The sequence below is a fragment of the Halichoerus grypus genome, chromosome 8 (genome assembly GCF_964656455.1).
Source record: "Halichoerus grypus chromosome 8, mHalGry1.hap1.1, whole genome shotgun sequence".
NCBI lineage: Eukaryota > Metazoa > Chordata > Mammalia > Carnivora > Phocidae > Halichoerus > Halichoerus grypus.
Window position 1 is genome coordinate 118,682,740 of NC_135719.1, and position 27,920 is coordinate 118,710,659.

A 27,920-nucleotide genomic window follows, 5' to 3' on the forward strand; every position below is an offset into this window, starting at 1 on the left:
GATTGTGTTAAGCAATAGAAATTAATATGTTGTGTATATATATCCATTTGGGGCAAGCTGCTGTGGAGTGGGAAGAAGAGGTGTGCAGTTTAAGTACAATTTCCTCCGATATTAACAAATGTTAGTGCCATCCAACGTGGCTCTTGAATTCAACACTTATAACATTTAAAAGAATGTTCCGCTTTGACCTAAACTATTTGAATCAAAGCATAAGGGTTTCTGATTGATAAACTTTATATAAACACCTAAGAACTGATAAATAAATGAGTTCAATTTTATTGATTTCCAACACAGGCATCTTTCATAGCCCATATTTTATTTATAAACAATTATTTTAATAAGTAAATAAGTCATTGGAATCACACATAAATATTGTATATGAGGATTTCTCTGTTTTCCACTTATCAACATGTATAATTAAAAATTACTACAATGGAGTATTTTATTATAACTTTATTACTTGAATTGCCTTACTAATCTAGTCAAGAGCTATCACAGTGCCTTAAGATTAGGGGTCTGTATTCATACCTGAATATGTGGTAACTTATTTTTTTCCATATACTAATTTCAATGCACATCAATAAAAAATTGCCTTTGGTTTTGCTTCTGTCCCATTTATAATGTACCCCCAATTTTTTTCTAGAAGTCTGCTCTTTCTTTACAGTAAGGAAAAAATATGGAACAAATATAATATATTTTTACTAATATGTTATGATATCTGAGATATATTAAGCCTTTGCTCCTAAACCTCAGGAGCTTGCCCATTAAGTATGCATACATATCTGGCTATCTATGTTATGAGCCCTAAATTACTGAGTTTATGCTCTCTCTGCAGGTCCAGTCCAGGTGCAGCAGCAAGGAGAACATTCTCAGAGCCAGTAAGTATGTCATCATTTCAGATGGACTACTGAATTAAGAGTTTGCAGTTCAACAGGAAGAAGAGCTAAAAATATTTTGGTGAAACAACGAAGAGCAATTGGGGACAGTTTATATAAAGAATATAAATGTTAGGGCTTTCACCTCCTAAAAATATTCGTATCAACATATTAGTGAATATTTCCCTCATTCCAACTGTTTCTGGAAGCTGACAACAGAATTTTGATAGCACTTCTAGTTAGGGTAGTAACGAGTTCCTCAATGATACTACAGTGAGAACCCTCTTTAATTGCCCCACTGCCAAAAAATATTTGAAAACAGACTTAACTGAAAATAATAATATAAATCCACAATAAGAATCTAACTTAAAAAAAGTAAGTGACTCCTGAAAGGAGTCATAATCATTTTGTAAATATGAATTCCTGAAATACCCTACCTTCATAAGCAGCATGTTTTAGAACATAGTGCCATGAACCAAGGATAAAGAAACCTTTGTTTTTTTGTTTGATCACTAATAACATTAACTTGAAGTCATCTAACTTTGTGTATTACTCATTTTACTATCCTATAAAAAGGAAATATAAATAGCTTTTCCTTACCTGTATCCTTGAAATGATATAACATTGAAAGTTGTGCCTTAAAAGTTTTAGGATCCTAAAAGTACTATATAAATGCTAATAATTTAGTATTGTTTTCTGTCACTTAAAATTAATGATATCACTCTGTCTTCTCCCTGATCTTTATCAAGAGAAGAAGTACAGGTGGACCATAACTAAATGGGTCTATTGGATACTTATACCACTGAGAATTTTAGTAAACAGAATGATTTATATTTCCAATAGAATGTCTGTATTGTTTAACAATAACAAAAGTAATTGGAGAACTTCAAATAGATAAAAATTTCTGTTTTATTTTCTTTTCTTTACTGTAAGTTTTTCCTATTTCTGTGTTGTGAATCTGTTATGTTAGCTTGAAACCCTTGAGTTGGTAGGCAAGCACACTGCAATTGTTTGCCCAGGACCTTTATGTTAGAGTTGTATAAAAATAAATTCAAACAACATGTTTAACTATACTACTGTAGGTTTCCACAATATTTGACAGACATGTGAATCTGAGGGAGGCTCTTCAATACAAGAGACATAACGTTCTGTAATCCCTTACTAAGACCTAAGGTTGAGAAACCTGCGTCAGGGGAGTAATGATAGAATATTCACTAAAATAAAACAATACAGATAAGTGAACTTTAAAAATGACATTTTGTGATGATTACTGTATGATTTCCATTTATTGTTGATCCTGAGATGATGATGGATCATTGATAGTGATTATGATGATTAGGAACAAAAATAATTTCTTACTGACAACAGATTTCTTTGTATTCTCTTACACCTTTATCATGGATCTCTTTGTTATTAGAACTGTCTTTTATTTCAGTTATGTTCTTACTGGCTTGTAGACTATTAACCACTTTGGATGGACATCACAGTTGTCCAGGTTTCCCTGATCATGTTTTCTTATGGTGAAATAGTCACGTACATGGTCCGTATAGCCATTTAGATCCATGTAGAGAGCCCATCCAACTTCGTAGCCTCTCTGTAAGTTTAAGGTCTTTCCTCTCAACCCCACTTTAGTAACTCATACTCATGCCACTAGCCACACCCAGGATTCTTTCATCACCATGAGCTGTTCTAACTCTGAACTTCTGAACTTCAATATCTCATTGCTTATTTAGTCTACTTTAATCACCCTTAGTTTCTTCCTTTGCCATGAACTATTAATGTTGCAGTCATGTAGATCCTATTAACAGTTCCTCATTCTCTCAGTGCTATGTTCTGCCTTTATTCTTTTGGACCCTTTCCCCCACTGCATGAATTATCCATTCCCCTTGTTTTCCTAGAAAATTCTTTTTTTTTCCTTTTCAAACATGTTTTATTTTATAATGATGCATAAACAAATTCTTATAGAAGAGCCAAATAATACAGAAATATAGAGACTAAGTATAAATTTCCTCTTTATCTGCTCATCCCACAATATCACTCTTTCCACTATAGGCAACAACTATTTTCAGTTTGGTCTGTGCTGCCACAGATCTTTTTTCTGTGCATATCTATTTTATACATGTATATGTACATACACCATTTTTGTTTGTTTGTATGTTTGTTTCAAGTTCTTATTTAATTTCTAGTTAGTTAACATATAGGGTAATATTGGTTTCAGGAGTAGAATTTAGTGATTTATCACTTACATATAACACCCAGTGCTCATCACAAGTGCCCTCCTTAATATCCATCACCCATTTAGGCTATACCCCACCAAACTCCCCTCCATCAACCCTCAGTTTGTTCTCTCTACTTAAGAGTTTCTTATGGCTTGCCTCCCTCACTCCCTCCTCCTTCCCCTGTGTTCATCTGTTTTGTTTCTTAAATTCCACATATGAGTGAGATCATATGATAACAGTCTTTCTCTAACTTGTTTCACTTAGCATAATACACTCTAGCTCCATCCATGTCATTGCAGAGGCAAGATTTCATTCTTTTTTGGTGTCTGAGTAATAGTTCATTGTATATATATACCACATCTTCTTTATCCATTCATCAGTCAATGGACATTTGGGCTCTTTCCATAATTTGGCTATTGTAGATAATGCTATAAACATCGGGGTGCATGTGTCCCTTTGAATCAGTATTCTTGTATCCTTTGATTAAATACCTAGTAGGGCAATTACTGGGTCATAGGGTAGTTCTATTTTTAACTTTTTGAGGAACCTCCATACTGTTTTCCAGAGTGGCTGCACCAGTTTGTATTCCCACCAACAGTGAAAGAGGGTTCCCCTGTCTCCGTATCCTCACTGTTGTTTCTTGTGTTGTTAATTTTAACCATTCCAACAGGTGTGAAGTGATATTTCATAGTAGTTTTGATTTGTATTTCCCTGATGATGAGTGATGTTGAGCTAGAAAATTCTTGGTTATCCTTCAAGACTCAGTTCAAGTGTGAGCTCCTCTGTGATGTGTTTTCTGAAATCCCCCTAGGCAAGGTAACTATAACTAATTCTTCTTGTATACCCATCCCGTCCCTTGTACTTTAATCATTTTTTCATTTATATACTTAATTACCTATTTTCAAGGAAAACATTTCCAAAATGTAGCCAAGGTAAAGAAAATTATACAAGCATACCTCAGAGATATTGCAGGTTTGGTCCCAAACTACCACAATAAAGTGAATCAAATGTATTTTTTTTATTTCCCAGTGCATATAAAAGTTATGTTTATACTATACTGTAGTCTAGTAAGTGTGCAATAGCTTTATGTCTAAAAAACAATGTATATACCTTAATTAAAAAGTACTTTATTGCTAAAAAAATGCTAACCGTCCTCTAAGCTTTCAGCAAGTTGTAATCACCAATCACAGATCACCATAACAAATATAATAATGATGAAAAAGTTTGAAATATTGAAATAATTACCAAATGTAACACAGAGACATGAATTGAGCAAATGCTGTTGGAAAAATGGTGCCAATAGACTTGCTCAATGCAGAGTTGCTATATACTTTCAATTTGTTTAAAAAAACACACACACAGTATCTGCAAAGCACAAAAGAATGACATTCAATAAAACAAGTTATGCCTGTAATCAACTTCTTTTTTAGCATATATAAAAATTTGTCAAAACAAAACATCAATAGATCCTAGAGAAAGGAAAAAAGTTATACTTAACTTTTAAGATTTAGAACTTGGAGTTCATCTAGAATTGTCGAAGGAGGACTTAACTTTGGTAATGTTTTTCTAAGTAAGAGGTAACTTTCCTTTGGCTCCTCAAAAAAATTATCAAAACAACCTGTTGATAATAAACCTGAGTTTATTCTTTCCATGATCTTTTAGGGTTCCCAGCCCAATTCAGACTTGGGGGTGTCCCCCCGCATACAACACCAAACAATTCTCAGACACCAGCAGAATGTCCATGAATTCAACTCAATTCTGATACTGTCTACCCAGAAATAACATCAGAGTCCACAGGTTAAGGATTCAGTCCTACAAAACTGCCTTCCATAATTCCACTTAAGATGCTAGTCACAAGCCCCACACTATTACTTGTGCTTCTGACAAACGAGTTACAGGTTAGAGGTTCCAGCAACCTCCTCCTTAGGTTCTATTAATTTTCTAGAGTGTCCTGCAGAACTCAGGGAAACACTTTCATTTACTAGTTTATTAAAAGATATGATAAAGGATACATATCAACAGCCAGATGAAGAGAAACATAGGGCAGGGCCTGGAACAAAGGAGCTTCTGCCCTTCTGGAGCTTGGGGCCTTGCTCAGTGGCACGTGGAAGCATTCTGGTTCCCCAAGCGTGGAAGCTCTCCATAAAAGAAGGGCCAAAAAGTTCTTCTTCTTGGGTTTTTAATGGAGACTTCATTACATAGTCATGATTGACTAAGTCATTGGCAACTGGCTGATTCAACCTGCAATCTCTCTCCCTCCCCAGAGGTTGAGGGGTGGGACTGAAAGTTCCAACCCTCTAATCACATGGTTGATCCTCCTGGCAGTCAGTCTCCTGCCCTTGGGTGGGGTCCAAAAGTCACCATCATTAATAATAAGATACTCATTTCATCTTAAGGCTCTCAGGTATTTTTAGGAACTGTGGATGAAGACCAAATATATCTGAGAAATATATTTTATCTGAATGGCCAAATATATATTTCTTACAAATTTTTAAATCACATATGAGGGCGCCTGGGTGGCTCAGATGGTTAAGCGTCTGCCTTCGGCTCAGGTCATGATCTCAGGGTCCTGGGATCAAGTCCCACATCGGGTTCCCTGCTCAGTGCAGAGCCTGCTTCTCCCTCTCCCTCTCCCTCTGCCACTCCTTCTGCTTGTGCTCTTCTGTCTATCTCTCTGTCAAATAAATAAATAAAATCTTTTTAAAAAATAAATAAATAAATAAATCACATATGATATGGGAAAATACCACTAGAATAAAGTTAATAGTCTCAACTAAAACTTTCTCAGGAAATGCAAACGCAGGATATTTAGGAGATTTTGAAGTTTGATTTAAAGCAGATCTTTTAATATGGACCTTAGTTAAAATTAAATAGGGATCATATATAATCATCAAGGAATCATGGACACAGCAAGGCAAGGGATTCTGAGAGTCTTGGTATGTAAATTGTCTTTTGATACTTTCTGTTTAAGAGGTTTCTAGAATGAGTAATAAAGTTATTTACAACTTCTGTCTTATAAGGGAGGGTTTTCTGGAATAGTGAAGTTATGTTAATAAAGACAATGTAATAGTAATGCCATGCTAATAAGACAGTAAGTTGTGTGGTTATAGATGATTTCAGGTATCAAGGTTCTCCTTGTGGCCAGTCTTCAGCCTGACATCTGAGAGTGTGATCAATCAATCAACACAGACCTTCACTAAGGAATCACAATAGTAAATCAACTACTAAAGAAGTTGTTTCAGTCTTCATAAGTGTCAAGTTTCCCTATATTTTGTTGTTGTTGTTGTTGGATGACTGATGATTGAATCAGTTATCAAAAATCTCCCAACAAAGAAAACCAGCACCAGTTGGTTTCACTGGTAAATTTTACCAAACCTTTAAAGAAAAATTAATGCCAATCCTTCTCAAACTCATCCAAAAAACTGAAGTAAAGGGGATACTCCCAAACTCATTTTACAAGGCCAGGTTGTAAAAGGTTGAAAATTTTTCCTCTAAGATAAGGAACAAGACAGGGGTGCCCATTCTCACCACTCTTATTTAACATAGTACTGGAAGTCCTAACTGGAGCAATCAGGCAAGAAAAATAAATAAACATCAGAATTAGAAAAGAAGTAAAATTGTCTCTATTTGCAAATGACATGATTTTATATTTAGAAAATCCTAAAAACTCCACCAAAAACTGTTAGAACTAATCAATGAATTCAGTAAAGTTGTTAAGGTACAAAATTAACTTACAAAACTTAGTAGCATTTCTAAATAACAGTGAATTATCTGAAAAAGAAATAAAATAATCCCATTTATACTAGCATCAAAAAAAAAAAAAAAATACTTAGGAATAAATTTAGCCAAAATAAATTTTCACCAAGGAGGTGAAAGATCTCTATACTGAAAATTATAACACATTGTTGAAAGAAATTGAAGAAGATACAAATAAATGGAGAGGTATCCCATGGTCATGGAGTGGACGAACTGATAGTAATAAAATATCCGTACTACCTATAGTGATCTATAGATTCAGTGCAATCTCTATCAAGATTCCAGTGGAATTTTTTATGGAGTACTTTTTTTTCCCCCCCGGTGTTTTGTTTTTTTTTTAATTTGATTTTATTATGTTGTGTTAGTCACCATACAATACATCGTTAGTTTTTGATGTAGTGATCCATGACTCACTGTTTTCATATAACACACAGTGCTCTATGCAGTACATGCCCTCCTTAATACCCATCACCAGGCTAACCCATCCCCCCACCCCCTCTCCCCTAAAACCCTCAGTTTGTTTCTCAGAGTCCATAGTCTCTCATGGTTCATCTCTCCCTCCGATTTCCCCCCCTTTATTTTTCCCTTCCTTCTCCTAATGTCCTCCATGCTATTCCTTATGTTCCACAAATAAGTGAAACCATATGATAATTGACTTTCTCTGCTTGACTTATTTCACTTAGCATAATCTCCTCCAGTCCCATCCATGTTGATGTAAAAGTTTGGGTGTTCATCCTTTCTGATGGCTGAGTAATATTCCATTGTATATATGGACCAATCTTCTTTAGCCATTCATCTATTGAAGGGCATCTCAGCTCTTTCCAGTTTGGCTATTGCGGACATTGTTGCTATGAACATTGGGGTGCCTATGGCCCTTCTTTTCACTACATCTGTGTCTTTGGGGTAAATACCCAAAAAACAAATAATCAAGTCAAAAAATGGGCAGAAGACATGAACAGACACTTCTCGAAAGAAGACATACAAATGGCTAACAGACACATGAAAAAATGTTCATCATTATTAGCCATCAGGGAAATTCAAATCAAAACCACATTGAGATACCACCTTACACCAGTTAGAATGGCAAAAATTGACAAGACAAGAAACAACAAATGTTGGAGGGGTTATGGAGAAAGGGGAACCTTACACTGTCGGTGGGAATGCAAGTTGGTACAGCCACTTTGGAAAACAGTGTGGAGGTTCCTCCAAAAATTAAAAATAGAGCTACCCTGTGACCCAGCAATTGCACTTCTGGGTATTTACCCCAAAGACACAGATGTAGTGGAATTTTTTAGAGTAGAAAACAAAATCCTAAAATGTATATGGAACCACAAAAGACCCCAAATAGCCAAAGCAATCCTGAGAAAGAAGAACAAAGAGGGAGGCATCACTTCCTGGTTTCCAGCTGTATTAGAAAGCTATGGTAATCAAAACAGTGTGGTACTAACATTAAAACAGACACATAGACCAGTGAAACAGAAACAAGAGCCCAGAAATAAATCCATGCATATGTGAGTCAAGAATACTTGATGGAGAAAAGATAGTCTTTTAAGATAAATGGTGCTGAGAAAATTGAATAATATGTGAAAAAGAATGAAACTTGACACCTGTCTTAAAGCACTTACAAAAATTAACTCAAAATGGATTAAAGACTTAAATGTAAGACCTGAAACCATGAAACTCCAAGAGGAAAACATAGGGAAAAAGCTCCTTTACATGGGTCTTGGCAATGATTTTTTTTTGGATATGCCACCTAAGGATAAGCAACAAAATAAAAAAATTTTTTTAAATGGGACATCAAACTAAAAATGTTCTGCACAGCAAAAGAAACTATCAAGAAAATGAAAAGAACACATGGAATGGGGAAAAAAATGAAAACATGTATCTGATAAGGGGTTAATATCCAAAATATATGAAGAACTCATGCAACTCAATACAAAAGTAACAATAATAATCCAGTTTTTAAAGTGGACAGAGGACCTGAATAAACATTTTTCCAAAGAAGATATACAAATGGCCAACAGGTACATGAAAAGGCACTCAACATGTAGTAACCTTAAGGAAAAATATTCAAGACCACAATCAGATATCACCTCATGCCTGTTAGAATGGTTATCATCAAAAAGATAAGACATAACAAATGCTAGAGAGGATGTGGAGAAAAGGGAACCATGTGTACTGTTGGTACAATTGGTACAGCCACTATGAATAAACAGTATGGAGGATTTTGACTCTTTTTGTTTTTTGTAGTTATGAGTTTTTATTTTATTTTTTTAATTTATTTTTTATTATGTTTATGTTAGTCACCATACAGTACCTCATTAGTTTTTGATGTAGTGTTCCATGATTCATTGTTTGCTTATAACACCCAGTGCTCCACTGGATTTTGACTCTTAAATCAAAACCATTTTTCCTACTTTTTTAAAAATTAAGTTATCCAACAGTCTTTTTTTCTGAGAAAAGAGACAGATGGGCTAAAATGGACTGTGGATGATGATGGGGACTTTACTGAAAGCAGCCATCAACCTACCAAGATAATAAGTTCCTGTCCAGTTTGCAGGTAGCCAGCAAGCTTTTGTACCACAAATGCAGTACCAGTCATTGGGGAGCACCCAATGATCTAATTTTGGTCAATATACCCCTCTGTGCTTAGCAAATATGTTATAACATTTTGGAGCCGCTAGTCAGGAGTAAATTCGTGCCAACAATAAAATGTAAAGTATTGAAATTATTTGTAGATCTAAAACAAAAGAGATTTATATATAGTGCCTTACTTGTAAGATGTATAAAAGTGAGGCAGCATCCAAATAATACATCATTGTTTCCTAGTTCTTTTACAAGTTCTATTTCTGTTAAAGTTTGGTTACAAAAGCTAGTTCCCACCAAAAAATCCCTGAGAACCTTCTCATCTAGGTATGATCTACAGGGAGTTTTGGATTTCCATCTGTCTAATCTATTATGTAGTTTGTCATCTGAAAAAGTCACCTAATAGTTGAGTCCAGTTACCTAGGAAAGCAACTGATTCATTACAAGGATGTGGAACCAAAAATATCTGGATGGCTACCAAAGAAAAATGTGTATAAAACCAGTTTGGTTGTATGCTTTAGCTAGTTCACAAGTAAATAATAGCTGGGTACTAGACACATACCAATGAACGATTAAGGAAGTAAAGAGCAATATTAAGAATAGGGCAATATAGATAACACAGTTAAGAGAATCCTTAAACTGGGGAGGAGGAGTTAGAGGTGGGTGGGAACAACAATGAAAATAAAGAACCAAAGAACACATTAAAGCCTGGCAATCAGTTGTCTTGTTCCATGGATCTTGGGTAGAAGGTCTCTGCATTTCATGTGGTCAAAGGTTTTGGGTAGAAGATGTCTCTTTCAGAGAACTGTCTGCTTCTACAGGGTTCCTAAAAACACCCCAGCTTAAGATCTTCCATAAATTCAAGAATGTATTATTCCTCTTCAAGACACGAATACAGGGATCAAATCTTATGGGGTTCTATTGCTGTGCTCATTGCAGACCATACCTTATAAGGTCCTTTCCAGTGGGCCTCAGAGCTGCCTTTCCCTGATGTCTCTTAGAAAAAAGACCATGTCCCTGGGTTTTAGGTCATGCAATGGTTGTTTAGAAGGGTATTGAGGAAAGACAACTCATACCTATTTATGAGACTTGGTGGATAGCAGGAATAATCCCCATGCAATATTTTGCTCTATCTGCTTGCACATGTGGAATTTAGAATTAAAGGTATGATATTCCTAGATGTATGGACTGGCTTGTTACTAATTCATGGGGGAGAGCTGATGAACCCCAGAAAGCCTTGATCTCATTGGCATTGAGGATAATACCTTAGACCATGGAAGTTCAAGAGTCTCTTAAGAATTTAACTAATTTAATTTTCAAAATTATGTTTGTTCTCTCTACCTTTCCTAAAGATTGGGGGTGAGACTGACAATAAGTTTTTTACTAAGTGGCAGGGCTTTACAAAACTCTTTAATAATAGGCCCAGTAAAATGGATGCCTCCATTACTAGAGAGGTCAGTATTCCCCAGGATGGGTACACAAAATCAAGAAAATTTTGGTACTGTTAGGGTTGTAGCTCTCTGTCAAGAAAAGGCTTCAAACATCCCAAGAACAAGCAAAGAATGACCAAGACATATACAAAACCCACTATAGAGAATAGTGTTATATGATCCATTTGAAGGTCTTTAAGGGGGCCCTGAGGTTTGGGCATTTGTCCATGTTCCACCCTTAGTTTTTACCAGGATTATGTTGGTGACACATGAAATATAGTAAAGCTTTCCTATCAATATTAATTATGTACATTGGCAAATTTGTTCTTTCACTGGTGGGTAATTTCATGTAAAATTTTTACAAGATTACATTTGAGGTCTTTCAATGCTACTAAATAACCAATAGTCAATTTACATTCAGAATTCTCCCAGTACCTCTTTTCTGACTCTGGAGCTGATTGTTGGCATTCTGTAATAGAGGCTTTGAACTCTCTTTGCTTTTAAAACGAAGACTTGGTCCTTGGGATATTCTAATGGCTATAATCTTAGTGAAGGCTGTTGGTCTGGCATGATTAACAAAGGATTTCCTTTAGCCTCTATATTATCTCCTTTTGTTGAGCTCCTATTTTATAATAGCCACTTCCTCAAGAAGCATTAGAGCACTTAAAAGTTCTATAAATTGCTAACCATTCTTAATTGGGATTCTTTCTGAGGTCAAAGCCCACCTTGTTTCCAAAGCATTTCAAAATCGTGAAGTAACCCCAAAGCTTATCTACTATTAGTGCATATATTAACCCTCTTACCTATAGCTAACTGAAACGTCCATTGTGCTAACTTGAGTTCTGCCACGTGGGCAGATTTGCCTCTGGCAAAGGATCATATTCTAGGGATGAAGTTTTATGATAATAAGGTGGGAAGTTATTGAAGAGCTAATTTTAATTCACAAAAGCCCTGTTCGTGTTTGGCATCCAAGGAAGAGGTTCAGTTTCCAAGAACTTGGTTAAGTCTTATTTTGGCATGGTAATTTCAGAAAAGTTGAAAACTTATTGCCTGCAATAAGTCTGTGAGACTCAGGAATCCTTTTAATTATCTCTTAGATACTGTCATGGGAAAGTTTCATAAAGTCCGTACTGTCAGGAGTAGGAATTTACTTTCTTGAGATAAAGCATATTCTAGGTAATGACCCTATAGACACAATTGTAACTTCTCTTTGGAAACTTTATTCTCTTTGTGAGTTAAAACTGTTTCTCTTTCTCCATCCTATACTACTCCATTTCCTTCTGCTCCATCTCTCCCTCTGCTCCACTCCTTTTCCCTTTTGGCTGGCCAGAAACTTCTTTTCTGAAATTGCCATGCCAAAATAAGAGGGTTAGTGGGAGGGATGGGGTGGCTAGGTGATAGACATTGGGGAGGGTATGTGCTATGGTGAGCACTGTGAATTGTGTAAGACTGATGAATCACAGACCTGTACCTCTGAAACAAATAATAACATTATATGTTAAAAAAAAGAAGAAGATAGTAGGAAGGGAAAAATGAAGGGGAAATTGGAGGGGGAGACGAACCTTGAGAGACTATGGACTCTGAGAAACAAATTGAGGGTTCTAGAGGGGAGGGGGTGGGGGGATGGGTTAGCCTGGCGTTGGGTATTAAAGAGGGCACGTATTGAATGGAGCACTGGGTGTTATACGCAAACAATGAATCATGGAACACTACATCAAAAACTAATGATGTAACGTATGGTGATTAACATAACATAATAAAATAATATTTTAAAAAAAGAATTAATGGGTTGGGTCTTTCAAGAAGTTTCTAGAATTAATAATAAAAGTATTTGCAAGTTTTATCTTCTCAGGCAGTAGTTTTCTGGATTAATAAAGTTGTGTTGATAAAGACATAAAATAGTAAAGTCATTTCAATTCTGACTATAATGTAATAGCCAACAGTACTTATCTAGGCAGAAATATCCCTAAAATGCAAAATAATTTATCTGCGCCCTAACTTGGTGCCTAAAAGAAGGCATCCTTCTTCATTTAACTATGTATAAAATTGTATGCTAATTTCTGGAGATTCTTATTTGAACAAACTATATAATAAGTAAAATAGAGGCTTCAGGTTTTGGGTTATATAAAAACAGAATTGACTTTCTCCTTTGAATGAATTAAGAGATTTTACTACTTTAGCAGCAAAAAGTAGAATAATGATTCAGTTGAGACACTATTCAAGTAAGGGATTCCCCATGGCTGGATTTAAAACTGACTCAGCATTGCTTTCCTTTTCAAACCACTCTTTTTTCCAAATTGTTTTGCCAGTTCTCAAAGAATGGCACATTTATCTAGGTCTCTAATGGACTTTTAATTTTAAAATAATTTTATATTAAGGACATGTTTACTTGAAGACATTACTATTTTGTTGGAGACACTCATTATATAATAGAACAGGGTTCATTGGGATGCAAATAAGATAAATATTCATTAAAATTCTTACCAGAACTGTTAAGTGAAAAGTTTTAGGTATTTCGTTTATCTGCAGCTCCTAACTTTCTATAAGACTTTGCTTTTCCTACTTTATGTGTAAAAGTTTGCTAGTCTTATAGTAATCGACTGAACTTCATGATTTTTATGGTTCTGCTCTGTCTCTCCCTCTCTAAAATAAATAAACAAACAAATAAACAAACCCAATACAAATATTAAGGACATATTAAGGAAAAATTATGGAAATTAAGGAAATATAAACAGAAGAAGCAGTTAAGAAAAAGGCTTTCTGTCACCTTCCAAATCTGAACCAAGTGTCTCTCTTATGTTCTCCTCTAGTACTCTGTAGTTCTCTTACTTTATTGCAAGCCCATTTACAGTAGAGTGCTTTTCTGCCTTCTCCACTTATTCCCCCCACTCCCCCCTAAGCTCCTTACAGTAACTCATCTGTCTTGTTCACTCGTACTGTTCCCAGGATCTCTCAGTAAATGGGATGAATTGGTGAGTGAGTAAATAAATGAAAAGAAAACCCTGGGCAAGCAGAGCAAGGAAGTGACGACAGAATATCCAGAGTAAGAAAAGAGAATGAGAGCAGAGAAGGAAAACAATAAACATTAGCAAAAGCATTAATCTTTTTGTTACCAATACTGTTTTTTCTTAACTGCTCCTTCTGTTTAAATTATTTCATGTTTCATTCTGGCCCTTATTATTCCTTCATTCATTCTCACTACTGTCACCAAATTCACAACCTTTTGCCTAAAGTATATTATCATACTTTTTGGTTCTAGTCTTATGCTTTTCAACTTACCCTAGATAGATAAGTCTTGTAGTTAAATTTCTTGCACCAAAAACATGAAGTTTTGGGGGTGCCTGGGTGGCTCAGTCAGTTGAGTGACCAGTTCTTGATTTTGGCTCAAGTCATGATCTTGGGATTGTAGGATCGAGCCCCACCTCAGGCTCTGTGCTGGGTGTGGAGCCTGCTTAGGATTCTCTCTCTTCCTCTCCCTCTGCCCCTCACCCCCCCTTGAAAAAAATGAAGTTTTTTTTTCTTTATGAGAAGAAATTCTTAAGATTTTTATGAAATAGTCCTAGAAGAAGTATGTTAATTTCTTGTAGTTCTTATTTTTAGAAAAATTTTCCTAATTCTCTCCTGCTGTGATCTAATCCCTTACCCTCTTGATTGGCACTTACTGGATCAGACAACAACTGCTTATCATCACTTCTTCAATTTTTCTTTACATAACTAAAGATAATTAGCAATTCACTTCCATAAATATTTATTATAAGATTTACTATTTATAAGCACTGCCCTTCTCAACCTTCTCGTCTAATCTCCTAAGTAAATCAGATTTTTTCATATATCTTCATGTAGTTTATTTACCAAGTTCTCAAACATTTTTCTTTTTTTATTTGTGAAACCTAATAATTTCATAAGCAGTATTTACCTTCAATTTAAATTTGATCTTACTTGTTTTATTTCATATGAAAAATTGTGACTCACTTATTACTTTTAGTCAATCTTTTTAGCCTCTTAATTGTCAATATTTTATCTGGTATAGCTAAAAACATTAAGTTAATAAATCATGGAATAGGAAAAATCAATCAATCAATCAATCAATCATGGAATAGGAAGTCCCACCCCTCTTTTCTCCACAGAGATACCAACTTAACAACAGTATATGGAGCAAAATACCTTTGTGAGAACTCCACAAACCAGTTAATAAATTGCAAACCCCAGGTGAGTGCAAAGCCAAGAACAAGCCAAGCAAAGGTCAATTAAAATGGGAAAGAAGAGTATTTTCATTTTACCTATGATCTCTACTCCCCCTAAGTCAGCACAGCTCACTATGGTCATCAGAGAACACCCAGCTTGCAACTTCTCACTGGAGGGAAAAGGAGAGAGAAGAGTGGAATCAGCATCCAATGTTTCAGTTTTTTGAAGGCTGCCTAAGGAACTGGTTTGTCTCATCTGACTTGGAGTGCTGATGAAACCAGCATAGTTTGTGTGCCTAGGGGCCACTGAAAGCAAGTGAGAGCAGTGGCAGCTTGCAGTGACACTGGAGAGTCTGAAATAGTGCAGAAACTGACATGGTTCACTGTTACAGAGAGAAGGCACTCAACTCCCAGCTCATTCCTTAGGTAGAAGAGAAAAGAGCACAGCATGTATATGCAGCAGTCCAGTTTAGAGGTCAGGGGGAGGCCTATCCAAAGGATTGGTTTCTGTCTCATTTGACTTAGGGTGCTTGAGTTGGCATACTTTGGATGCCAAGGAGCCACTGAGATTAAAGAAGAGTAGGTGGCTTGCTGCTGCAGCACCAGAGAGATTACAGTGCTATAGGCAGATACCAGAGGAAACAAGAGACTATGGACTCCTGAAAAAGAAACCAACAAACCTCTGATTAGAAAATTCCATGCACAGCCAAGAGAAGTCATGAAACCCTCAGAATCTCTAGCTGGGCTGTTTGGTGAAAGTCTTCCTCTGTACAAAGTCAATCTATAAGACTGGGAGATGTGGCTGTTTTCCCAAATGCATAAAACTCAGAAGAAAAGAAAAATGCAAGGTACATGAAGAAACAAAGAAATATGGCTCAATCAAATGAGCAAAATAGGGTGCCTGGATGGCTCAGTTGGTTAAGTGTCTGACTTTGGCTCAGGTCATGATTTCAGGGTCCTGAGATCGATCCTTGTGTTGGGCTTTCCACTCAGCAGGGAGTCTGCTTGTCCCTTTCCCTCTCCTTCTGCCCCTCCCCCTGCTCATGCTCTCTCTGTCTCTCTCTCTCAAATAAATAAAATCTTTTAAAAAAAAGGAACAAAGTAAATCTCCAGAAACCAACCCCAAAGAAACAGAAATCTATGCGTTTCCTAACAAAGAATTAGAAGTAATATTCTTGAAGCTAAATGATCTACAGGAGAATACAGATAGACAGCTATGCAAAAACAGGAGAACAATGCATGAACAAAATGAGAATATCAACAAAGATGTAGAAACTATTAAAAAAGAATCAAACAGAAATTATGGAACTGAAGAATAACTGACTTGAAAAATTCACTAGAAGCATTCAACAGCAGGCTTAATCAAGCAAAAGAAAGAACTTGAAGAAATATAATTTGAAATCATCAAGTCAGAGGAGCAAAGTGAAAAAAATTGAAGACAAGTGAAGAAAGCCTAAGGAATTTATAGGACAACATTAAGCAAACCAATATATGCATCATGAGAGTTCCAGAGAAGAGAGAGAGAGAGAACTTATATGAAGAAATAATGGCTGAAAACTACCCAAATCTAAGGAAATAAATGGACATCAAAATTCAGGAAGCTCAAAATATTCCAAATAGGATGAATCCAAAGAGGCCCACACCAAGGCACATGACAAACTGTCAAAAGTGGAAGATAAATAAATCTTGAAAGCTGCAAGAGCAACTCATGTCTAAAGAAGCTTTCATCACATTATCAGTGGTTTTCTCAGCAGAAACCTTATGGGCCAGAAGGGAGTAGGATGATATATTCAAAGTCCTGGAAGAAAAAGACTGTCAACCAAGAATACTATTTCCAGCAAAACTGTCCTTCAGAAATGAAAGAGAAATAAGGACTTTCACAGATAAGCAAAAGCTGAGGAGTTTATCAGCACTAGACCTGCCTTCCAAGAAATGCTAAAGTTACTCCTGCAAATTGAAGCAAAAGGACATCAGACAGCAACACAAATGCATACTAAAATATAAAACTCACCAGCAAAGGTAAATATATAGACAAATACAGAATTCTACAATATTTTAATAGTGGTATGTAAAGCACTTTTAATTTTGGTATAGAATTTAAAAGATAAAATCATAAAAAATAACCTTAAGACTATGTTAATGTATACACGGTATATAAAGAGTGGTTTGTGACATCAATTAATATAAAGTGGGAGTGGAAATATGTAAAAGAGTAGAGTTTTTGTATCTGATTGAAGTTATTATGAGCTGAAATAGATTGTTGTAACTATAAGATGTTTTATGTACATTCCAAGGAAACCACACACACACAAAATACCTACAGAATATACAAGGAAAGAAATGAGAAAGAAATAAAAAGTCGATACAAAAAAATCAATGAAACACAAAGAAAAGCATCAAGAGTGGAAAAGAGCGGCAAAATAACTACAAGACAAACAGAAAACAATTTTTAAAATGGTAATAGTATGTACTTCCCTATCAGTACTAACTTTAAATGTAAATGATTTAAATTCCCCTATCAAAAGACATAGAGTGGCTGGATGGATTTAAAAAAAATAAGATGCAACTACAAGAGACTCACCTTAGATATAAAGACACACATAGGCTGAAAGTGTAAGGATGGAAAACATTATTCCATGTAAATGGTAACCAAAAGAGAGCAGGAGTGGCCATACTTATATCAGAAAAAATAGACTTTAAGTCAAAAACAACTGTTATAAGAAACAAAGAAGGATGTTATATAATGATAAAATAGTCAATTCCATAACAATGAAAGATATAACAATTATAAATACATAAGCTCCTAACATCAGAGTGCCCAAAAATACAAAGCAAACATGGACAGAATTGAAGGAAGAAATTGATAGTAACATAATAATAGTGTAATTCAATATACCACTTTTAATAATGGATAGAACAATAAAAAAAATTTTTTAAATAAAAATAAATTTAAAAAAATAATGGATAGAATAACCAAACAAAATCAGCAAGGGAACAGAGGACTTGAAGAACATTATAAAATGATTGGACCTAACAGATATACACAGAACACTGCACCCATCAGCAGCAGAATACATATTCTGCTCATACCTATTCACAGAACGTTCTCCAGGATAGATCAAATGTTAGACCTTAAAAAAAAGCCTTAACAAATTTAAGAAAGTTGAATCTACCAAGTATCTTTTCCAACAACAAGGCAATGAAACTAGAAATCAATAACAGTAGGAAAATTAGAAAAATCACAGATATGTGGAAAATTACACACTCTTGAACAACCAATGAGTCAAAGAAGAAATCACAAGGAAATTAGAAAATATCTTAAGACTAATGAAAACCAAAACAAAACACTAAAACTTAAGGGATGCAGCAAAAGCAATAATACAGGGAAGTTTATAACAGTAAATACTTACATTAAAAGAGAAGAAAGATCTGAAATCAACAATCTAACTGTACATTTCAAAGAACTAGAAAAAAAAAAGAATTAATCCCCAGGTTAGCAGAAGGAATAAAATAATAAATATTAGAGCAGAAATAAATGAAATAGAGAATAGAAAAACAATAGGAGAAATCAACAAAACAAAGCATTGTTTTAAAAAAATTAGCTAATTTGACAAACCCTTAGCTAGACTGAGAGTAAGAGAGAGGACTCAAAATAGACCACAAAAAATAAAAAAAGATTATGAGACTACTTTGAATTATATTCCAACAAATTGGATAGCCTAGAAGAAATGGATAAACTTCTAGAAACATACATTCTACCAAGACTGAATCACGCAGGTGTAGAAAATCCAAGCAGACTTAACAACTAGTAAGGAGATTGAATCAGTAACCCAAAGCTTCCCACCAAGAAGCCCCGAACCAGATGACTTCACTGTAGAATTCTACCAAACAATTAAAGAAGAATTAATGCCAGTTCTTCTCAGATTCTTCCAAAATATTGAAGAAGAGGGAACGCTTAATAACTCATTTTCTGAGGCCATCATTATCCTGAGCCAGACAATGATATTATGAGAAAAATACAGACCAATATCTCTTATGAATGTAGATGCAAAATCCTCAGCAAGAAAACCAAATTCAACAGCACATTAAAAAGATTATACACCATGAACAAGTGGATTTATCCCTGGGATGCAAGGATGGTTCAACATAAAAAAGTCAATAAACAGAATACACCACATTAACAGAACAAAGAGCAAAAACCACATGATCATCTTAATAGATGCAGAAAAAGCATTTGACAAAATTCAACACCCTTTCTTGATAAAAACACTCACCAAATAGGAATAGAAAGGAATTAGCTCAACATAATAAAAGTTATGTATGAAAAGCCCACAGGTAAATTATACACAACAGTAGAAAACTGAAAGGTTTTCCTTTATAATCACAAACAAGGCAAGAGTACCCGCTCTCACCACTTCTATTCAATATGATACTGGAAGTTCTAGTCAGAGCTGTTAGGCAAGAAAAGCAAATAAAAGACATCCAAACTGGAAAGGAAGAAGTTAAATAATCTCTGTTCACACATGACACAATCTTATATGTAGAAAACCCTAAAGATTACACACACACACACACACACACACACACACGCAAACTGTCAGAATGAAAGAATTCAGCAAAGTTGCAGAATACAAACTCAATAATAAAAAATCAGTTGTGTTTCCATATGCTAACAATAAACAATCCAGGGGCGCCTGGGTGGCTCAGTCGTTAAGCGTCTGCCTTCGGCTCAGGTCATGATCCCAGGGTCCTGGGATCGAGCCCCGCATCGGGCTCCTTGCTCGGCCGGGAGCCTGCTTCTCCCTCTCCCACTCCGCCTGCTTGTGTTCCCTCTCTAGCTGTCTCTCTCTCTCTCTGTCAAATAAATAAAATAAAATCTTTAAAATAAATAAATAAATAAATAAACAATCCAAAAGGAATTAAGAAAACAACCCCATTTCAATAGTATCAAAAATTAAAAACTCAGGAATAAATTAAACAAGGAGGTAAAAGACTTGTACACTGAAACTATAAAATATTGCTGAAAGAAATTCTAAAAGACACAAATAAACAGAAAAACATCCCCTTGTTCATGACATGGAAGACTTAATATTGTTAATATTCATATTACCCAAAGCAGTCTAAAGATTTGGTGCAATCCCTATCAAAATCCCAAAGACATTTTTTTCAGAAATAGAAAGACCATTTTAAAATTCAGTGAAAAAAAATCAAAGAACTTTAAATAGGTAAAATAGTCTTGAGAAAAAACAAAACTGCAGGCCTCACATTTTCTGATTTCAAACATACTACAAAGATATATTAATCAAAACAGTGTGGTTCTGGCATAGAAACAAACATATAGATGAATGGAACAGAATAGAAAGCCCACATATACACTGTCACATGTATGGTCAAACGATCTTTGGCAGAGGTGCCAACAAAGCTACACAATGGAGAAAGGATAGTCTCCTCAACAAGTGGTGTTGGGAAAACTGGATATCCACATGCAAAAAAATTAAAGCTGGACCCTTAATCTTATACCATATACCAAAAATTAACTCAAAATGGATTAAAGACCTAAACATAAGATCTAAAGCTATAAAACTAGAAGAAAACATAAGGGGAAAGCTTCATGACATTGGAATGGACAATGATTAGACACAAAAACAGCAACTAAAGCAAATATAGACAAATGGGACTACATTAAATTTTAAAACTTATGCATAGCAAAGTACGCAATCAACAGAATGAAAAAGCAACCTATAGAATGGGACAAAATATTTGCATACCATGTATCAGATAATGAGTTAATCTCTGGGATATAGAAGGAATTCCTACAATTCAACAACAACAAAAAGCAATTAAAAAGTGGGCAAAGGACTTGAATATATATTTTTCCAAAGATATACAAATGCCACTGAGCATGTGAAAGGATACTCAATATCATTAATCATAAGGGAAATGCAAATCAAAACTGCCACTACAAGAAAAAAAAAAAAAAAACCAGAAGTAACAAGTGTTGGTAAGGATGTGGAGAAATTGGGAAATTGGAACCCTTGTGCACTGTTGGTGGGATTGTAAAATGGTGCAGCTACTATAGAAAACTGTAAGGAAGTTCCTCAAAAAATTAACAGTAAAACTGCAATATGATCCAGCAGTCCTACTTCTGAGTATATACCCAAAAGAATTGAGAACAAGATCTCAAAGAGATATTTGCATATCCCATGTCCATTGCAGCATTATTCACAATAGCTTCTGCAGCCTAAATGTCCATCAACAGATGAATGAATACATATATATAATGGAATATTACTCAGCTCAGCCTTTAAAAAGAAGGAAATCCTGTCATATGCTAGAACATGAATGAACCTTGAGACATTATGCTAAATGAAATAAGACTGTCACAAAAGGCAAAAACTTACCTGAGGTATCTAAAATAATCAAACTCATAGAATCAGAAAACAGAATGGTGGTTGCCAGGGGCTGGAAGGAGGAGGAAATGGGGTGTTACTGTTCCATATGTATAGAGTTTCAATCACACAAGGTGAAAAACCCTTCTCTCCCAAACTCCAAACTCCTCTTGTTTGGAATCACCCCTTGATATTCTGGTGGGATCTCACATTTCCCTGATCAGAACCAAATTAAGTACCCTTCCCTCCAAATTGTCCCTTTATTGCTATCTTAGTTAATGTCATTCCCACTTACCCTCATAACCAAACTTGAAATCTCATCATAATATTTACCCGTCCTCCCCAAAGCACAGTCATAGAACCATTTATTATGGCTCTTCTAAATATTCTTTTTCCAGTTCCTATTAGTTCAGGCCTTCCTTCTCTCTAACTTGTAAGATTGTAGTAGCATACTAACTGTTCTGCCTGACTGCAGTCTCTCTTCCTTGCAAGCTACCATCAGTCAAGTATTGCATTTTTAAATATGTATCACTTCTTTATAAAAAATCTTGAATAGTTCTCCATTTTCTACAGTATTAAGCCTCTTCAAATCCTATCCTTAACTGAGATGACCACCCTTCTGCCTTATATTTCATCCTTTCCACCTCCAGCCTCATTAGGTGATTCCTCATTCTCTAAAAGTACTTCCAAATCTCTATTATTTTGTTCATTCTGTTTCAAATGTTCCCCCTTTTTCTTATTGTTTAAAGCTCAATTGTCACCTCCTCTGTGGAACTTTACCATTTGTGCCATCAGAATTAGTTATTCCCTTTTCTGCATTATCATACACAGTTTTTTGTTTTAACGTTAAAACATAAGCATTTATAGGTTCATTTTATTTTTTCCTTAAAACACTGTCTAATTTCTGTGTTCCATGAGACTGAGAAATAGGAATCTCATCTTACTTACTTCAGCATTACTCCCTAGTGTTTAATAAAGTGCCTTACATAGAGTATTCAATTTATTTCTAGTAAGTGAAGTTGAAGGAAAGAAAGTTCCCCTAGCATAATATAGGAGAAAGCACACCAGGCAAATTCTGGTCACCTGGTCTTCTATTTATTTAAACATGTGATGTTGAGCTAATTTTTCAGCCTTTCTATGGTAAAACTTGTTGTCTACAAGAAATCTTTATAGGTGTCACTCTTACGTTAAAAACTTCAAAATGTTGGATTACATGATAAAATTATGTAAATGGTTTCCAATTGGCTTACATGATAAAGTTCAGTCTCCAAAGCCTAGCATTCAAGGGCTTTTATGGTCTGGTTTTAGTTACTTTTCTAGCCTCAACTTCCTCTGATCCCCATTAGGAACCCAGTGCTCTACCAATATCAATCTCTACATTCTTCCCTAATCATATTGTGTACAGTCTCACCTTGGCTGCTGTATCACTCAAACAGGATAATGGAGAATTTAATAAAGGAACTAGTTACAACAGAGTAGCCAGGGTTAAGGAAAAGCAAGATAAGTTGAAGAACTTTTGGGGATAGCAAAAGCAGGAAATTGTTGCTACTCTTAAGCCTCAAAGAGCCAAGGAAGGGAATAAATGTCTAAAATAAGTCTGTTATAGAGGCCTGCCTCACAGAGCTAATTGTTTTTATTAAAGGAACATAACCACTGCCAACCAGCAGACAGGAGGCCAAAGGAATAAATATCTTGTCTGTACTCTTCTGCTCTCCATTCTTCTGCCAATGGTTTCCATTGGTTGAACTCAAGCAGAAGTCACAGGTATAAGGTTTCTATTGGTTCTATCCATAAATGCTAGCCCTTTGGGGCACAGAGCAGGGTAGAAAAAAGTGGAGACGAATGTGGGAAAGCAAAAGCAGCTGCTTTATTCAAACTGTTCTTTCCACATGAATTTAAATCTATCTCAGATGATAACTCTATTAAAAATAATATTAATGCAAATATCTAACATTTCTTTAGGGAGGGAGGGGGAGAGGAAGAAGGAGAGGGAGAGGGGAAATCTTAAGCAGGTTCCACACCCAGCATGGAGCCCAACAACGTAGGGCTCAAGTCTCACAATTCTGAGATCATGACCTGAGCCGAAATCAAGAGTAGGATGCTTAACTGACTGAGCCACCCAGGCACCATTAATGCAAATATCTAACATTTATGAAGAGCTTACTATGCACCAAGCATTGTGACAAACAGATGGAGGAGGGGGCGCAGTTTGAGGAGGAAGGTAATAAGGGAAATAAGAGGCTGGAGAAGTTACCAAATGATGACCTCCAATTGGCCATATAGTTTTTGCAGATGAACCTCTTAGTTGCCATGCTAATGGGTTTGGATTCTATTGTAAAGGTTAATAAAGGAATTTGAATATGGAATGACAAGATTAAATTTGAAATTTTGAAAGAACATTTACTACTGTGTGAAGAATGGATTGATTCCGGGTGAGATCAGAAGCAGGAATCTGATGAGAGCTTGAATTAAAGCTGGAGCAATAGAAATAGAAAAATAATACAGGATTTTTTCAGATATTAAGGGATCACTATTGACAGGATTGGGAATTAGATATGGAAGGTAAGGAAGTCAAGAATGACCACCAGTTTCTAACTTAGGCAACATGAATTATAAGATCTTATATTGATATGACTCATACTTTATCTTTATAGTATTAAAAAATAAGCAGGTGTTTGCTAGCTTGACTGGAAATAGAAGAGCAGTTGAGACAGATGTGTGAGAAAAAAATCATGCTGTGTACTAGAAATTATTAAGTTTGCTATAGCTGGAATAAGGGTATATGTAAGAGCAAAGAGGGATGAAGTCAAAGAGAAAGGACAGATCATGAAAAGCCTAACACATTACTCTAGGTCGTCTGAACTGTATCCCTAGGGCAATAGGAAGTTTTTTTTTTTAAGTTTTTATTTTAATTCCAGTATATTTAACATACAGTTTCAGGTGTACATGTAGGAAGCTTTTTTGATGGTTAAAAACACAATTAAATCAGATGCTATTGAGAAATTTCCTTAGAACCCCAGAATTTGGACCATGACTTTGGAAGATATTGGCTAGGGTTGGCTAAGAAAATAATTATTTCAAATTTTAAAACATTTATTAAATATTTTTAAGTGATACAGGATTATTGTCAAGAATCTGAATAATACAGAAAAGTAGGAAGGAAAAAAAATCAGTCCTATCCTACTACTTAAAGATAACTGCTACTAACACATATAATTATTTTCTTCCAGTATACACATTGGATTGTATTTTAATTCTACAGTTATAGTCATACTGTGAGTTATACTTTTTTTTTTTTTAAGATTTTATTTATTTATTTGAGAGAGAGAGAACGAGAGAGAGGGGGGAGGGTCAGAGGGAGAAACAGACTCCCCGCCGAGCAGGGAGCCCAATGCGGGACTTGATCCAGGGACTCCAGGATCATGACCTGAGCTGAAGGCAGCCGCTTAACCAACTGAGCCACCCAGGCGCCCGAGTTATACTTTTTTAAAAAACGATAGCCCTCATATCAGCAGAATTAGTTGTGAATTTTTAGGCCTATCGAAAGGCCACTTTTTAGGCCTATTGAAAGATGAGAGTCATACCAAGTGCCCAATAATATAGAATAAACTCTATAGTTTCTGCTTATGTGCAAAATACCTTAAAACTAGATTTGCCTGTATGATCACCTGTTCTAAGATTTTCTTTCTCAACTATACAAATTGACATCTACCACGTGCCTAATGATCATGTTTAACAATGTTTACATCTTACAAAAGATATTAGTCAAAATTTACTTTTTTATTAGTCTGTCATTGACACTAATAACTAGGATAGGCATTCTGGAGTTGAAGCTTTATGTGCTTATACCTAATAATATGAAAAACGACACCATCTAGAGAAGATTAACTAAGGGAAATGCGACTTTTATGAGCTGGTAAAACTCTTCTAACTACAAAAATGACTTTGAACTTCTCTTGGTTCTTTTCCCCAGGGCATTATAGAGACTAGTGAGTTAATGCTTAGAAAGGGCTTTAAAAGATACTTGTTAGATTCCACTTATAGAGATATAATGGCTTATGATTTCTAAAGAAAAATTACTTTTTCTCTACCATTGTCTTAAAGAATGTTTAGAACAAGGACCTACTGAAGAAAACAATTCTAATTTTGCATTTTAATGCTAGTGGCACTTACGAAAACATTCCAAATAGAAGCTAACAAAAATATATTTAAGTTTATATATATGTGTGTACATATATATATACACACACACATATATACATACATACATTTATATTAATGCCTCTGAAATTATATCCTGACAACCTCTTTGGGGAATAAGAGAATTCTCAGCTTTTTAGCTATTTAGGTTTAAAAAGGGGGTCCTAGCAGCCTAACAAAGCAAGCTGAAGTTCGGAGACCCAAAAAGGGCACAAAACCAGAAATCAATAGCAGGACAAGAATGAACCAAGGGGTTTCAGATCAGATAATATATTTGTTTGTATTCCTGAAGCAGAATGACGGTAAAGCAGAGGGTAATTACCAATAGTGTAAGCAAAGAGAAAGATCTGATAAAAGAAAGTTTGTGAAAGGGGAAAGGGAAAGATTGTATCTGAAAGGGGAAGATTATGTTGAAAGCTGGTCTTTTGCCATAGTAGCTATAACCAGTACCCACAATATTTAATCTATATACAGCACTAGTGCTGCTAATAAGGGCAAGAACCTAAGGATCATGGTTTGAGGCCTTCCTCAAGAGCCCTCAGTTCTTAAAACACTTGTAGTGAAGTCCAACCCCATAAAGACAGTCATGAAAAATTACTGCTGATCATCTGCAGCCACCTCAACTCAAAAGACTTTGCTTGCCTTTGTTGGGTGTGTTAGCACTTGACTCCTACTTACAGTTTTTTAAAAATAATTTTATCCTTAGGGCACCTGGGTGGCTCAGTTGGTTAAGCATCTGCCTTCGGCCCAGGTCATGAGTGGGCTCCCTGCTCAGCGGGAAGTCTGCTTGTCCCTCTCCCTCTGCCTGCCCCCCTCTCGCCCCACGTGCATGCACACGCACGCAAGTGCTCTCTCTCAAATAAATAAATAAAATCTTTTTTAAAAAATGAAAATAATAATTTTATCCTTTTTAGTTGCTTTAGCTATTTTATCATTATACTTCTAATATCATTTTTTTCACTTAATCTTTTTACCCTGTACTCTCAGCTAATTTTATCTGTTTACTTTTAATATTATATATTTAGCTTACTTGTAAGTGACGAAAATAAAAACGAAAGGAAGATAGCTATAAAGACAGTTCACACCTGACCATGGGAAATAAATCACTTTTTCCTCCTTTGGTCTTATAATTTTTCTATAGATAAACCTCCTGATGTAAAGATAACCTATAAGGACTTAGTTACAGTGTTACTTACCTAGAGTGTTAATTACTTAGGCAGTACATACACTGAACCCAAAGCTAATTTTCCATTTCTCTGACTGCTTGACCACAGCTAAAATATTTTTTATTCTCTTTTTTCATTTCCCTACTGCACTGACCCTTTTACCACTTTTAAACAAAAAGGTAAAGAGAAGAAAACCCTAGTTTCAATTTATTTAATAAATGTTTGCAATTGTTTTTAAAAATGGACAAGTCTAGTAAAAGGAACGTTGAAATTATTGACCAGAATAATGTTTGAAATTGTATGAGTGTTTATCTCTCAGCTCATCTTTGTCAAGCTGTATATTCTAGAGTGATTAAAATCAAGCATTTAGGACCTTATTCAACAAAAATTTTCTATGTGACCACTATGTGCACAGCATCCTTGGGCTTTGACGTTAAGACACTTTTTCCTTTCCCAAAGCTGAAAATCTAGTTAAGAAAATAGACATGTATATAAATAAGTATAATTACTGTAAGATATATAGTTAATACAGTATGTATTATGAGAATCCTAAGGTGGAGTAATTCATAGTGCCTCAGTGCAGGAAAAGGAAAAGGAATGCTGTGAGGCTCACTATCTTAGATAAACAAGTAGAAAAACATTTAAGACTATTAAATTGAAAACAATATGAGAAATTATTTTCAGATACCCAAACTGCCATGTCATCCTAAGCCTATGAACTCTACTATTGCCAATGTTTCCTTAGGCTTTGAACTTGATTTCTCTTAATTTGAGAGATAAATATGAAAGAGTAAATGCTTATATATCTGAACCACCCATCCTTTGAATTACCAAAGGTCCTAGCTATTTAACCTGAACAAACTATCATTTTCACTCTTTAGGTTTCCTAGGAAACCTATTCATTATTTTGGGTGGTTTGCTTCTCTGAAAGATCCAGAAAATAGAAATATAAGGAATTCAAGCTGCAAATAGTATGATAAAGAAAGGCAGTATTATTAATAGGGTAGAACAAGCCTCTTCCTTGAGATTTTCTGTATATCCAAAGAATGAATAATTATTTATACTTTTAGGCAGTTTTGTTGTTTTGAGGAATAAAGTTTCCTCTTGAGGATTTT

The 27,920-nt window shown here is 35.2% G+C and overlaps 1 protein-coding gene across 18 annotated transcripts in view; it reads left to right on the top strand.

Annotated features, from left to right (window-relative positions):
- The window catches only part of GPHN (gephyrin), a 598,378-nt gene that overhangs the window by 437,805 nt on the left and 132,653 nt on the right, over positions 1-27,920 (top strand). For all 18 annotated transcript variants that reach the window (XM_036071130.2, XM_036071133.2, XM_036071135.2 and 15 more), the window contains one exon: positions 836-878. In XM_036071130.2, coding sequence (XP_035927023.1) covers positions 836-878 — 43 coding nt within the window. The remainder of the gene's footprint in view (positions 1-835; positions 879-27,920) is intronic.